General features: G+C 38.9%; 1 protein-coding gene across 1 annotated transcript in view; it reads right to left on the reverse strand.

The window, feature by feature from the left end:
* Nucleotides 1-559: 559 nt before the first annotated feature.
* The window catches only part of FARSB (phenylalanyl-tRNA synthetase subunit beta), a gene marked incomplete at its 3' end in the record, with an annotated part of 41,575 nt that continues 24,498 nt past the window's right edge, over nt 560-17,636 (reverse strand). The window contains exons 16-17 of the mRNA XM_082003450.1: nt 16,470-16,622; nt 560-711 (exon numbers count right to left, since the gene is read on the reverse strand). Of these exons, the coding sequence (XP_081859576.1) occupies nt 560-711; nt 16,470-16,622 (305 nt within the window). The remainder of the gene's footprint in view (nt 712-16,469; nt 16,623-17,636) is intronic.

Genomic DNA, 17,636 nt, shown 5'->3' on the forward strand with positions numbered 1-17,636 from the left:
TATTACACACATCTTGCTTAAAAAATAGCTCTGGTTTTCATGAAACAAGTTTATTTTCCTCCCCCAGCCATTGATGAGCACATGACAACCGTACAGAAGAAAAGCTCAACTCCTTAGTTCTGCTCACATTCACTCAACATTTGCTCTAATCAATTATCTTATTTCATGCAATAAGAAAAGAATGAGATTCCTGTTATGCAGCCATAATCAGTTACAGTATGAAGCTGTGTCTGTGGAACATTTCTGATTTTGAAAACTAATCATGTGCTCTGCCATTACATTTCTCTTGTAAAACACTGGGCTTTTACCCAACTTGTTTCTTCCCCCCGCCCTTTAAAAACATTGAAGGCACAGTCTTGTCCGAGATGCCACATTCCTACCCTGCAGAAGCTAGCCAAATTGCACTGTAAGGAACTTACTTACACAGGGAGCCAGGCTCTGTTTTTCTGGTTTATTGGAACATAAAAGCGTAAGCGGATGTCCCCCGCAGAGGACGACAAAAGAGCAGAGGGTGCTGCATGTGATGGTGGACGGCTGTAGGAGGATAAAAGTCCCGTCTTCACATGAAGGGCTCAATATTGATCTCTAGGGCAGAACATGGCATGGTGAGCTCAAACTTGGTGATAACATCGGGGTGTAAGACTCCAAGTTTCCCAATGCTTTGACCTTTGGCAAAGATCTCGGCACAGCGACCAGGAAAGAAAGCAGAGCCTGTAAAGAAAGTGAGAGAAAAATCAATATTTCTCCGGGCCAAAGAAGTCAATAGGCATTCGACATGGAGAACAAAGCTCTCAGTATTAAACCGTTCTCTGTGCTGAGATGCTAAGAAGGGGCTCTCACTTTCTTGCATTAACAATTGTCATGATTGATAGAGAACAAGGAAACACTTTGAGTTAAAAATAAAATGTGAAGCCCAAAGCGTGGGCATTTTTCACACTCCAGTTGTTTTGACTGAGTTACTCCTTTAATAGAAATTAGCACAGAAAAGTCGAGTCAGAGGTCTACCGAAAAGAAGAACTTTTTTTGCCCGCTTTAGGCTATTTAACACCTGAATGTTTCCCACCTCACTCTGTTCAAGGAAATAAAGCTTGCTGTCATCTAAGGGGTAAGTAGGCATGTCACGCTTGATTACATGTCACATAATTAGAAACAACCTACATTCCTCATCTGGAGAAGAGCTTTTAAGCAGTTTCATATACACTGTAAAACCGTGCAACAATGAACAACTCAAAAGAAGTTGAAGATCCTCTTCCTCTTACCTCAAACCTAGCCCCAAGTTTTAAATGTTATTTGTGAATTTAAAAAAAATTAGTTTAATTGGTCATGAAGAACTTGGAGGAGCTGTGCAGACTTTTTCATGGAAAGCCTTGCCTATCTGTGAGCTTATCTGTGTGTGGTGACTATACCAGCAATACATTTAAGCTTGCCTATAGCAGCTACACTTGCATTTTTTTTGTCTCTGTCCTGAGTTGAGTGGCATTTTGACCTGATATCCCTTCAAAAGGCAAAACCAAACCAGCAAGCTGCTCATTCTGAAGCCACCTCTTTCATAACAAGTGTGTGGAAGCAAGGCACAGAGTGCAGGACCTCCAGTGAGCAGTGCTGCAGATGATGCTGTGAACTCAAAGGAGGAAAGGGAAGAGGATGAAACAAGGCCACTGAATCCTACAGATCCTCCTGTAGAAAGCTGCCCCTACCGTGTTTTTAATGCTGCTGCCCTTGCAGAGAGGGAAGGGCTCTTCACTAGATTTCTGCTCAGAAGTTAAACAAGTTGGCAGGGACAGCATCAGGGACCAGTCAGCTTCCCTGCCCTCACCCCTTGCTCTGCATCTTTATCTCAATAGGCTAAAATCCTACACAGCATCTTCTACAAGGAGAGCTGGTGATTGGGTGTGCCTGAGGTTGCATCAGTGCAGACGAGAAACATCCCTGTTCCACTGGCTTCTGTGTCAGTATGAAGACAACAGCCAAGGAGCTGCTTCCAGTCCCTGCCTGCTACCGACACAGCACTCAGCCCCTCAGCACCCTCTGCGATCCCGCAAAAGGGTCGCAAGAATTGGCAGCTAATGGCAGCTTAGTCTGGTTGCTCCAAATGCTATTTAAGGTTCAGGATCAGCACAGGATATTTTACTGCATTTACAAGGAGCTATTTAAAAAAGGCAATAAAGGGCCACATTAACCTCACAAACCTCAGGAACGTTTTCATGACACTCTGTTCACTAGTGGTCAAGCCCAGAGATGTATTTTTTGTTATCCCCCCAATGGAAATAGATCATTTAAGAAGTGTCTCCTGTGAGTTTTGTAGTCATAACTTGCAGCTACAAGAATCAGAACAGCAATTACGTCTTTTTCTTGTCCAACTTGCTGCAAGTGCAAATTAACGTAAATGTGTACTTCAATTTTGGCTGCCTTGTGAAATCTGACAGCAGTAGTAAATGATCACAGTAATATTAACTAAAGGCTGTTTTAAAAAATATTCAGCACCAGTGTCTTTTAAATCATCCAGTTCCAGTCTTAGCTACAAGCGCAAACCGACTACTTACACCGGACGTACAAAAGTGGAATTATCTAGCCCCTGGATGTTGCCGGCACGTGACTCTAGCCAAACAGACACTTGCCACTGCCAAGCCGCACTATTCAAAACAAGTGTTAAAATAAAACTTGACGAAATGAATTTAGAAAAGAAACAAATGCCACACATACAGATCACACTGCAGATTGTGGGTGAAAACATAACCTAAAAATAAAGTGCCCTTGTAGCTCGTGGTAAAGGCTTTCCTCTTTGTGAATAAAGCTGGTATTGTACCAATGATGTGAGCAGCACATAGTGACATTGTTTTTAGAAATTTGACCGTAAGCTTAAACTGGCAGAAGAGCAAGAACCAAGCAGTAGTTAATAATGTTGGCATGGTACCCCACTATAAAATCATAGGAAAAAAGAGCTCTGACAATACGGTTAGTTAAAAAGATGGGAGTCCGTTCTTCTGAGCTGCCTTGTGTGTAGCCTTGGGAAAGTTACGTTATCTTCTTGCACATCTAGATCCAATTATATCATGAGACTTAACTGTTTTTAAACTTCTTGTAGACATCTGGATGGTGTCCAAAATAATACTGCACTCAGTCAATCTATCAAAGACAGTTTCCAAGATCTGTGCCACTTCCCATTGTGTGAAACAATTTTATGTTTTCAGGCTCTGCTACCCGGGCGCCACCAGTTGTCGGTCTCCCAGCCAGAAGTTAGGCAGAAGGTAGACAGGCAGCAGGGGGACTTCAAGCCTTACCCCAACCCTCCCATCCACCACTACTGACCTTCCCTAGAAGGTTAGTTTCAGTAGAAGTTCCCTTACATTGAACTAAATAATACACATTTGCGATAAATTTTGAAAACTGATGGCAATTCATGACATTGTATCATGAACTATGAAATGGCCTAACGATTATGGCATAAAATGAAGACTTGTTAGCTAGAATCTTAATACCAATAAAATGTATCTTCTTACTATAAGCTTATAGAGCTCCCTAACACAAGTGAACTGAATCAGTGAATCACCACCGCCAAGAAGGAGGTGGTGGCTCCCCATCGGGAGAGGGGAGGAGAGTGGGACAAGCTGTTGATTTGGCTGAAGCCTTTACCGTGAAACCGTACATTGTGTGGCCCTGAACACGCTGCTCCAGGTTACGAGTGAGGCATTCACAGCCACATTTTTGTCTCACATGCAGCAACTGATGCTGGACCAGGATGTTATTTATTTTACTTTGCACTTCCTTGCAGTGAAGAGGTAACTATATAATTAATATCAAGGGGGAACATTTAGGTCCCCAAAGTGCAGGAAGCGGGACCTTCAAACCGTCTCCATTTCTAGTTAAGCTAACCCCAAAATGTTGGCTACTTCACAGTGCAGTCACTTGTGTGCCTGGTGCTTTTCAGACATGGCACTTGCAGGGTGTAATTCTGTAACTGGAAGAGATCAGACAATAAGCAAAAATGAACGAACCTGTTAAAAGCTTTAGGGTCCCCATCTGTCTAGCTAACACTTGGCTTTTGCACTGGAGAAACACGAGCTGAGGAATAGGTTTACAGAGAGTTTATGAACTCTGGTTAATAATGAAACTAGTATTATGATAATTGGCTGCACTACAGAATGCTTCAAAGTATATTCCTGCCTGCCAAAAGGGCCTCCAGACTGCATCCCACAGATGGGGGATCTAAGGTCTCCCTCAACTTAGTGACTCTCCCTTCGACTGCACATGTGGTAAGGGAAGTAAGTTGGTTCATGCCTGAGAATGGGTGTTGTTGGTCCATATATCTCTCTCAGGGCACCTGAGTTTGGAGCAAATGTAAATTTCAGATAAAAAAATTCAGCCATAAAATGCATAAAGAAAGAAAGAACTCAGAAGAAACATGAAAAATCTGAGCAGAAAGTGGGGAAAAGAGAAACTAGCATTTTGCAGCTGGGGGAGTGCTTTGACTGAGGGACCAACCAGGACTAGAAAAGGAGACCTGAGCTAGAGGAACCTTGCTGTGCTGAGGAGAAGTTGTGGGTTGCAGGGGGACCTGAGCCCACAGAGCAGGACAGCACACCGGAGGATGCATCAAAATAAGCAGGAAAAAAAGGTAAGGATTTTTTTTTTCTGATTTGAGTATTTCATCTATTATCAAGTAAATAGCAATGGTGCTTTGGATTTCTAGCAAAGCTTGTGTTATGGCCCGGACTACTGTATCAACCCTTGAGGTAATGTGTAAAACTAGAGTGACAGTCAAGGCTGTATGCAAGATGTCTGCATAAGATGCAGACATTATTGTCTCGTGTGAATAAATCACACCCTAAGCTGAAGCCTAGTGCTCTTAAGCTTCAATAGAGTCTTGATGTGAAAAGGAGCCCAAAAGGTGCCTTCCCAGTTAAAAGTGAGCAGCTGTGACCTGTAGCTTTTGAACAGGAGTTCAAAGTTGACAATAGAGACAGTTGTCCTATCTGTGTATGTAATATGATCGAGAATAGTATAGCTGTGAAGAACATGCTCTTCCTAAGAAAGCTTTCACTAGTCAAGCAGTCCACCAAAGCACACCTGGAGGCACCGTTATCAGTAGGTGTGCTAGGAAGGGACCGCGTTTGCTACTGGTGCAATTATATTGAAAGGCTGTTCTTGTACTTGATGGTACAACCAGACCTACAACGAGACCCAAAACTAATTTAAAGATTGTAGTTTACCATCCATTTTAAGGATAACAGTTTTATTGCTCTTGATATAGTTAATCCTTTCTGCTCTGCACACAAATAGTACTTCATAAACTTCACCTTGAAATCTAGTCAGAGATCGTATTGTCCTTGCTGATAGAGACCCGTACAATACCAGAGGAAGCCAGAAGGTCTAGCAATGGAAATCCACCTCTTAATATGTCAACGTTATAAACGGTAGTTACAAGAAGGGGTGGGGTGAAATACAATATGCGTTCCTGAAGAAGAGATGCCAAAGCCAGCTATGTCTTAATGCTGACATACTACACGCAAGCAAAAGACAAAAACTACTTCTCATGGCTGCAAGTAAGAACTTAATTTCCAACGTTCAGTGATGTAGAAGTAATACCTTTAATTACAGCTTCTGTAGCATGTCCTCAAAATCTGTAATCGCCTCTCTGTTTTCAGGCAACAAAGCCTTTGATTGCTTTGGGGTAATTCTTTGGCCAATAATCCAATAGAGCACGTAGTCTTTAGCACATTTTCTGGCTAATTGACCCTCAAAGAGCTCAGAGTTCCCTGCACTCTTTGTTGTCAAACACCTTGCACAGTTTCTTTTCTCTACCTTACTCTCCCTCCTTTTCAAAAAGAAATAGATTAAAGCAGTATTATAGGCCTACAGTTGCACTAAGCCTTCAAACCCACTCATTTGTTCCTATAATTTGAAGGAACATCGGAAGCTGAATGTTAAGAAGGTAATAGAGCAGAGCTCATCTGGCCTCTGAAGTCTTTCATCTCAATCCTCCATCCCCTTAGTCACTCCAGCTGCCCTTTCACTACCTCATTCTGACTCACCTGGTGAAGTATTTTACCTGTGCTACATTGGATGGAATTTATTTCTGTGAGTCTAGACATTGTTTTTCTTTTTTCAGTTTCTTCACAGTGTTTACTAATTCCTTCTTTTGGCAGATACACTCAAATGCAAAGTCATAGGACACTATCTGACAAGTCAGTATTTTAAAAGGCAACTGCCTTTTCTTGCCCATGCATGCAGTGCATTCAGGCTCCCAGAATGTTATGCAAAGCAACAGCAACCTCAAAATCTTGTCTTGTCATGGGATGATGTACTTTCAGCTAACTTTTAAAATCATGGATATCTCAAGTCTTGCATGATTTTTGGAACTTACTGAGACACCAATTGCTTTTCTAAATTGCACGCTGTCAGCAGTTCTTCCCCCATTTACTCTCATGCCCAGAAAAACCATACTTTGGGATCAGTGGGATATTTATTAACTTTAGTTTCCTGGTTTGTACCTCCTGACTAAAGTTGTGCCAGAACAACCTCCGCTCCCCAGATCACCCCTAACTGTAATGACACATCAGGAAATTAAAATCGGTCCAATCAAATTTGAAGTAAACACCTTAGATGTATTTTTCTCCCCAAAGAACATAATTAATGCTTGAAAAGGTGACAGAAGAAATATCTGTATGATATAAATGAGTATGACCTCTGCTGAAAGGACACCTTTCATTCTGACTTCTTTCTATGTTTTTTTCAAAAGCCTCCACATACAGGGCATAGCAGAAGAGGGTAAAGGGACAATCAATTATTTACCTGGACTGGTACACTGGATATCCAGAAATAGAGTTGAATATTAGAATCCTTGTACAGATAATGAGGCTAGGAAATATGGAGAATCATCCACAAATTTGCAGTGGTCAGTCAGTTAATCATCTTCTCATGTTACAACAAGTCAATGGCTGCATTTTTATTAACTTGTATCTCAGGGAGGGTGTGAGGGGAAACCCAATACTTCTATCTCATAACAACCCTCATATACAACTCTACAACTGAATATATTCTATTCTGTATTTGACTGTATGCAAGACTATTTAGGGATCGATGATATTGTTTTACAGATACAAACTTACTATACACTGTAAGCAGTGTGGAAATAATCATAATACTGCTTGGGTCCACAGGCAACCATTGCTGGTCATGTTAGAGTGTTGCAGTGATGAACCGGGGACTGGTGTAGCTAGCAATCGCTTTCCTTCATTTGCGTTGAGAACAGAGACCAGTGGGGACTTTTAGGCTAGATTTATTTTTTCTTCTTGCTGTAGAGTGCCCCAGGAACTTTAATAGAGAATGTTTGGTGTTGCTGAATGTCATGAAGTGGTTCAAGAATCTAATAGGTTTGGAGCTCCTCTTTATTCGCTTGTGTTATCCTCAGGATTACTGCAGTGTCAGACACTTAAGATTATTTGGGTAAAATCACTGTGTTCATGCTTTTCCTAATGGAAGGTAATATTTGGGTTTATGCTGAGGCTAAGGAAAGCAGACATTTTGGGTCACTGATCTGGGTAACAGGATTTCATGTATTCAGTGCTGGAGTACAAGGGTGGCTGCTTAAATAATGCATACAGAAAAACTTCAGTAGGAAACCTAGAAAGAAATCTGTCAAATTCCACATATTTTTCTAGAAGTCAGTATTTGTGTATAAAGCTCAATGAATTTGCATTTGTGTGGCAGTTGTGAGAAACAGCAATTCTATACTGGCATTTAGCTGCACTGTAGAGTTACCATTACATAGCTAATCTAATCTTTGCTTTTAGGCCAGTTTTATCTGATTTTTCCAGATTTATCTGAAATGTTATACTTCATCCTGTCTAACAGTCACAAACCTAAGCTGATACAGTGTCACAGCTATTTACAAAACTAGAGAATTCCTAATCTGAAATAAAGCACGCGCTTTTTTTTGTTAAGGTGTCTTGCTACTTCACTTGAGTTAGACAGCAAAAAGCTTTGAATATAAAAAAACCCCTTAATTTCTTTCTGTTCCATGAATGTTTTTATACCTCTTTAAATATTTAAAGGAATAATTCAATCTTGCAAACATCAGAATCTGTCAGAAACTAGGAAACTCTAAACCATGTTCTTTATGGTAGGGGGTATAACAGACTCTACGTATGCATAGTAAGGTAGTAGATTTTAGCTTTTAGGGTCTGCTTACATACAAGCATTAGAGAATAACAAGAACCAGCACTAAGCCAGTCTGCAAGTCTACTTTAGTGTGTCATATTTAGTTTGCATGTTGTTAAATCACTTCATGTTCTAGACCAAGCCTCCTCCCCTCCCAATGACTTGACATTACCAGCCGAGATAAATAACAGCCACCTGATGTTACGCTCTCACAGCTACCACATTTCATGCCTTTTAGAAAATGACTTGACAAACCAGCATGGAATAATACATAATTAAAAGATGAATCTCAGCAGTCACTGGAACTGTTAATCACTTGGTTTTAGCAATGAAGACTTCTGTTGCAAACCAACGCCCTGTGGCTGAAGCACATGGCTGCACCACTAGAACAAAAACACTTGAACTGGCTGAGTGTGAGCCAGCCCAGGGCTAGATGCAATGCTGAGTCTACGACAAATACGGCTATTCTGCTTCTGGACTGAAAAAAAGAGGTCCCCAGCACATGTACTGGGTTGAGTCTGCACTAGCTCAGCATTTTTTTTTTTTTTCTGTTTTCTGACACATACAGCACAAGCAAAGGTAAAAGGTAAAGTCAATTCCTCCACTGTGGGCAACAGAAATACTAATCTTGGGATTCTGCATTCGTGTTGATACAAAAGTTTGAGCCAAAATCTTGCAAATTCCTGTTTAAAATTTTATTGCATAAATAAATGTATGTAAGATAAAACTTGAAGCACTGCCCCTCTGACTTCATATCACAGTTCAAAAATCAAACCAGATCAGAGAACTTCTTAGCTATGATCTGTAAATTCAACATGATTACAACTGCTAGTGTGAATATTAACACTGTAGTGAAGATGAAAGCATACAGATGCTTAGTTGGCCTCTAGCCATAGCAAGCTGGGCAGGAGGTGAAAATGGAATCAAAGGACGAAGCTGTGGCACCGGTCAAATGTAGCACTTCACCAGAGAAGCCAGTGCAACCAGACCTGCACCCTGACCCTTGCCACTTGGACCACCGCCCCGTTCACCGAGAAAGATGTGCCGTTTGCTGCTACTTAGGCTTCTGGCTTGGATGAATCATCTCTTTTCTAGAGAAGGCTTTGCAACATTGAAAATGTAGTTTGTGATTAAGAAATAATTTTCTATTTCAATATGTAGGAGGACAGAAGAAAATGGCAATGACCTAATTCTATATTTTAGAATATAAGCTGTGCCAGATGTTTAAAACTCTTGATGAAAGGAAGATTTTTATCTGTTAGACTTGTTATGATGTATGATTAAAACAGTTGCCTTTAGTGGTGGCAAGCAAAGACACTACACCTTCAGCTCAGGAACACAAATGACAATGTTTCAGATGGTTCTGAGAGTTGACAAAAACTGGTAGAAAATGAAAAGTCTGTCAGGAGAAATGCTACTACTTCTTGGAGCATCCCTATCCATCAGAGTAAAATGCAATGGGAAGAAAAACACTGTAGTCTTTATTAGTTAGTACTTGCAAAAAGAGGTAGATAAGCGATGACAGCTTGTGTCTCTTCACAAGTTGACTTGACACCCCTCCCCAGAACACTTTTGCAGTTACCATAGATTTTTCCTCCCAGTATTATATGATAAGAAATATACTTCTAAATAAGTCAATTAAAAGGAGTTTCTCTTCTGAAATAATACTCTGAATTGGAGAAACAAATGTGTTCTTTGTTCTCTTACTGAACTTTTAAAATTCATATATGGGGAAGAAGTGTGTCAAACATAATTTGGTGATGAAAGCTTAAAAGACAGAAGTCTAAGCCTGTCAAACCTCTTATTATCCTGTGCAGTGCTAAGATAATGTACTTTTTCTCTACCTGATACATCTTTGGCCGGGGTGGGGGGGAAGAATTTATAAGGCTTGTGCAAACAGATTATATTTGAAGGGTGTTGGGAGGGAACATTCAAAAACTTTCAGATAAGGAGCTGAAGTGACCACAGGAATGGGAAAAGCCCTCCCCAAACTCACTTCTGATAGCCTCTTTTTTTCATAATAAAGATCAACTGTATAACACACAGCTAATGAAATGAGACTTATTTCCAGAAACAAACTGGGGTTTGCCACAAACTGTTTCAGAACTGCATCACTTGCAACAGCAAGACAGCTCTGAGACGTGCTGTGGTACAGTGTGCTGTCAGATTTTGATAAATCAGGTCTATCTGGGGAAACTACACACACTGTTAGACTCCCACTTTGGCTAGTTAAATAATACAAGCAATTCACCTGGTTCATATCTTTGCCAGGTACCTCCTTAGGTCTTAAAAGGGTTACAACCAAATTTGAGGCATCAATATTGGTCTGGGGAGACACTTGATAAGACAGAAATAAACTTGGCCTAAGTTTCTAGGGACTTAGTTTCTATAAATCTGAAGTCCTATATTTACAGGAAGGAAATAAGGAGCAGAGATAATAGACAATTAAAGAGACATTAAGTGAGTAGCCACACCCATTTTTATTAGAGAATTTAATTTCATTTTGAGTTGTTAGAACTGTAGTTCTTCACTTGACTAAGCTCCCTTGACGCTGCAGGGAAAATGGGTCAAGAGAAAAAGATGAGAAATTAATTAGAAATTCATTAGATCTCACAATAGTGGCCAACACTGGAAAAGCCACAGGAACTAGAGACAAATGTACAATTTTGCAAGATGCCTTATAATTAAGCCATTGTAATGATCAGTGCTGGAATTCCTGAACTAGGAATTTGCAGAACTAGGGTAATACATTTAAAAGTACTAAACTCAGTCAGATTTTAAAAACCTGTCCTTACCTCTGAGGGTTGTTAATTCATGAAGCTGACTGGGGGTGGGAAACTAAACAGAAAAATAGGAGTGGAAGATCAGGAGATCATCAAGACCAGTTTATTTGATAAACGAGTAGTACTAGTTTCCCAACAAAAACTGGGAACATTTGGCTAAAACACTCTCCATATTTAGTGCTGAAGTGAAAGTGGTCAAAAATCAGAAAAGCTACTTACAGACAAAAATGAGAGAAATGTGATTAATAACAGTGGCTGAAAATTCATCAAGGAAACTGAATAAACTAGGAAAGATTAATGACTGACAGCAATAAAGATGGCATTAGGAAGATTTTTAACAATATTGGAAACCAACTGTAGGTAGAGTACTTTCATCTGCTAAGAAGACTGGTTGAGCTTTTAATGAGAGACAGAAATCGATAAGGTTTTAATAAAGATTTCTTAATCTGGGGAAAAAATAGGTATTCTTGAATATAATAAGGTGTCTTCCAGTCCACTGAAAAAATGAAGAATATATTTGATTACATCAGCCAGGACTGGGATGTTTCTGAGATGTTAGGAGTCTTAGGCACCAGAATTATGGTGCAATTCTCAAAGCAAATATCCTGCCTGCTGCCGTTAACTTATAGTAACAATAATGGGAATTCTGTAGTGCTAGAAAAATGTTAACGTGGTGCTAGTATTCCAAGGTGGATGATCTAGATTGATCCTGGATAAGAAAAATTATTTGGCAATTGGCAAATGTAAAATTCAGAGGACTTGAATACAGTCAATTACCAGCTGATAGGTTTTTATTGAAAACAGATGTTGTCAAATGAATCTGATTATCAGTCTTTCAAATTACAAGTTTGGTAAATACAATTAGAAGGGTGCAATAGCACCTATAAAGTATTTTGAATACCAATTAAATGGATTAAGAATTGACTGATATCTTCTAGTATGTCAGAAATACTATGAAGCCTCCAAATATCAAAATTGGCATATTCCCTTTAGTTATCTATGAGTAAATAGTTACTGACATTCATGAACGATGCAATGGCTGCCAAGACAGGCGACTGAAAGGCCAGGATTGCCATTAAAAGCAATCGAGCTACAGTTCCTTAAAATAAAACAGGTATTAATAATGCCAAGTTCAACAGGGGTATTAAACATCTGTGTATATTACAGTCTCCCAATTTAAACTGACCACCAGAGACAGATGCCAGGGTTCAATTCCATACATGTAACTTGGAATTAGTCCCAGACTTCCCTCCTCTTGTCTTGTGAATTGAGGTTCATAGTCTAAATCTTTTTTTAAAGTTGTTTGTTGTACAATTATTGTTATAAAAGCAAATGTTTATTGATGTTCTTAGTTATGGAGATAACTATTACACCTCTAATTTCACAGCTAAACCTTACTAAATGAGAAGCTATTACTATGATTTACTGTGGAATTAAAATTTGCTACACTTTACCACACCTTTCATGTAATTAAATAAGGGCAGTAAAAAGAAAGGAGTGCAATTTCTCCTTTTTTTTTTTTTAAAGACAACTGTCAATTACTGAAGGAAGCAAGACTTAGTATGCATTTATTAAGTACGTATTTATGCTGAACACAAACAGACTGACTTCCCAGCTTTACTAAGCTGTTGATTACCCTAAAAGAATGAATGGTATGAACACTTACTTAAAAAAAAAAAAATTAAAAAAATAATCCGAGAGTTAGCTGAAATTCATACAAATTATGTACAAAAAAGGTAGCTCATGTCACAAGCTCATGCTATTCGGGGATCGTTTGTTTTCATATGAATGAATGCTATTTCATCAAATACCAGCATTGTCATGGAAGGCAGTGGGGCAGACAGTGAAGCAGAATCGATGCACAGAAAGAAACCACGGTTTCTTTCCTTGAATAAAGAACAGTCATTCTTAACGTTATAATGTGAGAGAGGATAATTGTACCTTACGCTTCACACCACTCCTTTGAAGGCTGCAATATAGAAGCCACTGTCAGCATTTACTAAGCCCCTTTTTTTTATTCTTTTTAGCCTAAGTAAGACTTTACTGTGGACCCAAATCCCATGATTAACAACACTTCCTGTGATCACGGTCCTGATTTCTGGAAGAAAATAGTTACCTCAGATGGTCATCTAGAAGCACAAGATGACCAAAATGTTGCAGAAAACAGCCACTTCTACAGAGATTAAAGCTTGAAATTAAAAATACCTTCCAATATAATTTTCAGAATGCCTATAGCTTTCAATTCAAGGGAACTGAAACCGATGAAAGTGAACTAAAAAATAAATATTTTTTAAAAATAAAATTACCTGATAATATATGACCAAATTTGTTTGCTCTTTCTACCCATATTTTTATTGCTTTAAAAGTTTGAGCTTATTTTGTTTACCTCCTAATCATATACATCCATACTGATCTTTAAATTTTATTAATGGTATGGGACTGCCTAAAATGTCAAAGAGTCTTATGCAAAAATTTTTATTATGGAGCACATACAAATTTGAGGATTGATGCAATAACAGTACTCAATCTATGATTAGGGATGCCTATACTATAAATGCTTTTCTAGGCCAGTAATTGTAAGATTCACTAACAAATCAAGAAGTACATTTTAAAACAATGCATAACATTTCAGAGTTCTGTCTTAAAGCTTTATGATTTTGTATATTTAGTGGTGATAAGATAAAAAATAGTTCTATTGGTAACTTTAAGAAACTGAAAAGCACTGAGTGCCAAATGTATGCTGAAATCCTTGAGTTCAGTCACTCAAACCCCTCTCTTCCTTAAGGCTGCCCCAAATGGCTCTTCTCCATTTATTACCTAGCTCAGATTACACCAAAGCACAGTGCAAAGGCCAGGGGAACATCACAATTTCACCCATATTTTCTAGCATCTGCACTTTTGTCACAGGTGTTGCTATAAAGGCAAAAAGACTCTGACCTTAAGGTCAAATCACAGGGCACTTAGGTGTTGGTAGAACAGAAGGAGCTTAAATAACCATGATTTGCACATATGGACCAAACAGGACTATAGTACAGGCATTTCATTTTTCAAAGTGAATTTGGAAAAGAGGCAAATATGTGCCCAATACATCTTTATCTATTCTTTGTTGCTCAGTTAAAACAACATTTTTTTTCCTTGTATTGTTTTTCAATAATCACTGGAACCATTTTAATCAGTTACACAAGAACTAAAACCAACTGTGCTAAACCCCTACCTTTATACTGTGTTGCTTACTAGTCTCAAATTTTGCTTAAGATCACCTACAGAAAAAGTATCTAGGATCTATCTAAATCAGAGTCATAGGATAAACCCATTTCTCACTGTAAAAATTTTAATTTGGCACAGGCAATTAAAAAAGTGTGCTCCATAAAGATGCATCTAAAAATCCATGCCATGTGTAATGTCCTGATTTAAAACCTCTGAAGTAACTTGCACTGTTCTTCTGAATTATTTTAGTATGCTGCAGTCTCTTAAGATGTTACAGGATATCTCTTTTTTTTTTCACTTGGCAATTGACCTTACTCCATCATCTGCTGACATTTTCTCTCTCACATGCTTAATTGACAGATTGTGAAGCAAGTTAAAAAGCCAAAACAACCACAAACCCAAACCAACAAAAAAGCCCAACAAAATCCCCCAAACTACTTCAACTTCCAACCATCTCTGCAGTCAAGGTCTTTTAAGTTGGTGCAGTGACACTGCATTCACTATGGCACTAGACAACCTGCCATCTGCATTGTTACCAAGGTTAAATTCCAATGTCAGGAGAACTGCAAGGAATCTACATGCCATCCCAGGAGAGTTTCTGAATTGCTGGCAAAACAGAGAGTAGTAAGCACTTTTTTTTGTCTATAGCCAAAAGCCACAAACTGCTTGTAATATATTGCATATGACAAGGCATAATCCATCCTTTACACTAAATGCATTGTGGAGTAATGTCATGGGAATGCAGGGATTTTGAATGGGCATTTCAAATCCCACAGTATCAGGAATACTAAACAGCACTAGTATCTACAAATAACTTCTTCACTGTGTTAGGATTATTCTTTGAGACCTTTTTTCCAGTTTCCTGACACTAGCCATACATCACTGAAATGCTACAGTACAGAATATGAAACACTTGCCATTATTTTCAGTACTACAGCAAACTCCTGATATGTCTATTAAAAAACAAGCTACAGAAGGGTTTTGAAAAGGAGTCTAACAGTTTGGTTTGACTTCAATGACAGCTAAGTACCCAGCTCCTCGAGGCTCTTCTAACCACCCTACACCCCCATTCCAAATAAGAAGCTTTGCTATTACCTGTTCTGTGCTTTGTAGAATTAATTAGAACAAAAAGTACAATTGTTTAAACATTCCTCTGGTCAACCTGGGAATCCTGTTAACAATATTCTAATAAACCCTTTGAAAGTCTGCCAAAATAATACTGAGCAAAATACTACTTTGTCAAAAAACAGGAGGAAAAATAAAGTGTCAATGAACAATACAAACATGCATTAAAGCGCTAGGAGACCAGCTGAAGTGTTACGTCTGGCATCTTTGCAAGCGCACTGCAAAACAGGGACACATCTACCAATTTTTTCATTAAAGTTCTATGAATAGGCAAGCTTGGTCAGGCTGTCAGGGACCCTCTGTTAGTGCCACTTGTCCCAGTAAGCACAGAATGGAGTTAAGCTCAAGCTGAGTCAATGTGAGTCAGTGTCTCATATCTCTGAACACCAATGCATGACGTGAGTAGAGTCATAGCTGCTGTCCCTGCAGTCTTGCTGTCCTATACTGTATTTACACTGTTATTTTAGGTGGCAGAATAGATTAGTCACTGACGCTTGCTCTCTTGCATCAACCTACGCACTCTGTGAAGTAATGGGGTCAGCCTGCTTGCTTTCTCTTACATGCATATGCACATACACAGAGGAGATTTTGCACTTAAGGATGTTATTTTTAATTCATGTGTAGCTCACTCTGTATGGAGAAGGAAGAGGGCTGTTAGACAAATACTTGTCTAAGTAGCAGGCTCAGCCTCAAAGACAGCAGGTCTTTGAAGAAAAGAGATATAAGGCATGTGTCTTCATATGAGTATATAAATAAAAATAGATATGAATAGAAGCTATAGATAAAGCTATAAATTAAAAGATCAGGTACTGTTAGCCAAAGAGAATGCAGTGGGTACCTGGCATACTCATCAATTCAGTGAATTCCTACCTACCACTGCAAACAGTGGAGTAATTAATTGTAAACAGTCCGTGGCATACGCTTTACTGTAAGTCTCCTTAAAAAGTCATCAATTCACAATTTATATAAAACTATTTGGAACAGCTCACAGAAAGACAGCAATCCCATTTTACAATCAGTGAATGCAGTTAATGCCTTGTCACTTATACTGCAGTATGACAGTATATATAATAATAATAATATTAATTAATTTAGTGCCTACTGCTGAGAACCAAAAATTCACCTCAGACTGTAGGGGAACCTTTGAGCTCCAGAACACCCTCGGCTGTACACTGCAGACTCTGTCTTCCTTACCTTCAGTTGCCTTGATTGTGTATCCATTCTCGTCATTTGGTGGTACTTCCAGAAGCTGCATGACCCTGTCCAGCAAACCATGGATAATCTCAAACCCTGGGCTCTTGTTGTAATAAACTGCACAGAAATGCCTGTAGTTTCTTGCACCTACATCTGAAGAAGAAGGAAGAAATTACGTTATCGGGCAAATTCTATCACACTTTTAACCTTGCCTTTTGCATCAGTTTTCTTTTGCTGTACTGTGAGGAACTTGTGGCTGAAAGGAGAAATGAGTATGTAAAATGGCTTCTCTGACACACTTCCCATATAATCTGAGGAAGCAATGGGATTTTTCTAACCCACTGGAGTCTCACAGCCAGTACTGTAAAGAAAGATTTAAAGTATCCTATGCCTTGAGCAGGAAATAGGTTTCTTAAATACAAGTATCTTCTACACGGTGACAGGTACCAAGCATATAGTGAAGTGTTAAAGAAATTAGAAACAGACTAGCCAAAATGTAAATATTCAGGAAGCATCAGAAAACTTGTGATGTAGATGGGAAAGCTAAATATTTATAGAACTCGGTTGCAGAATAACTACCAGTACAAAACAACTAGCCCACAACTTAAAATGAGTAGTAATGTTAGCATAGTGATCTATGAAAAGATCTAAATTCACACAGGTTTCCAAGTCACAACCGATGCTTTTCACGATCAACTTGGACATCCCCAAAACCAGCTGACTATGAAAAATGTGCTGTGTTTCACAACCTGCAACACGAGCGTCTCCCACTTTGGACAGTTCCTTAAGTCAAAATCCTGCCTTCTCCCTGATGTAAGTTTTCTTATATTATTGATTTCATCAGAATATTTTTCTTTTTTAAAGTTTCAAAATTAATACATAGTAATATGTTGTTACCCTTGTACCTTTAGGCTACAAGGGTAACATTGCAATATACGCTGTAGGACCACTGTAGCCTGATTTGAAACTTTACTCGTTGCAGATTTCAACATTTCTGCTTTTTGAAAGGAATGATCTGGGAACAGTAACAAGTCTATCGTCACAGCTGCCAAGTAGTAGCAGTGAAATTCAAAATACTGATTAATGTAGTGAACTCATTTATCACCCTCAGGCCTTTACCTTCTCAGAGTTAAAGGGCAAGCATGTGTTCAGCCAGGTATACAAGGA

This window comes from Phaethon aethereus (assembly GCF_964289735.1).
Source record: "Phaethon aethereus genome assembly, chromosome: 9".
Taxonomy (NCBI): domain Eukaryota; kingdom Metazoa; phylum Chordata; class Aves; order Phaethontiformes; family Phaethontidae; genus Phaethon; species Phaethon aethereus.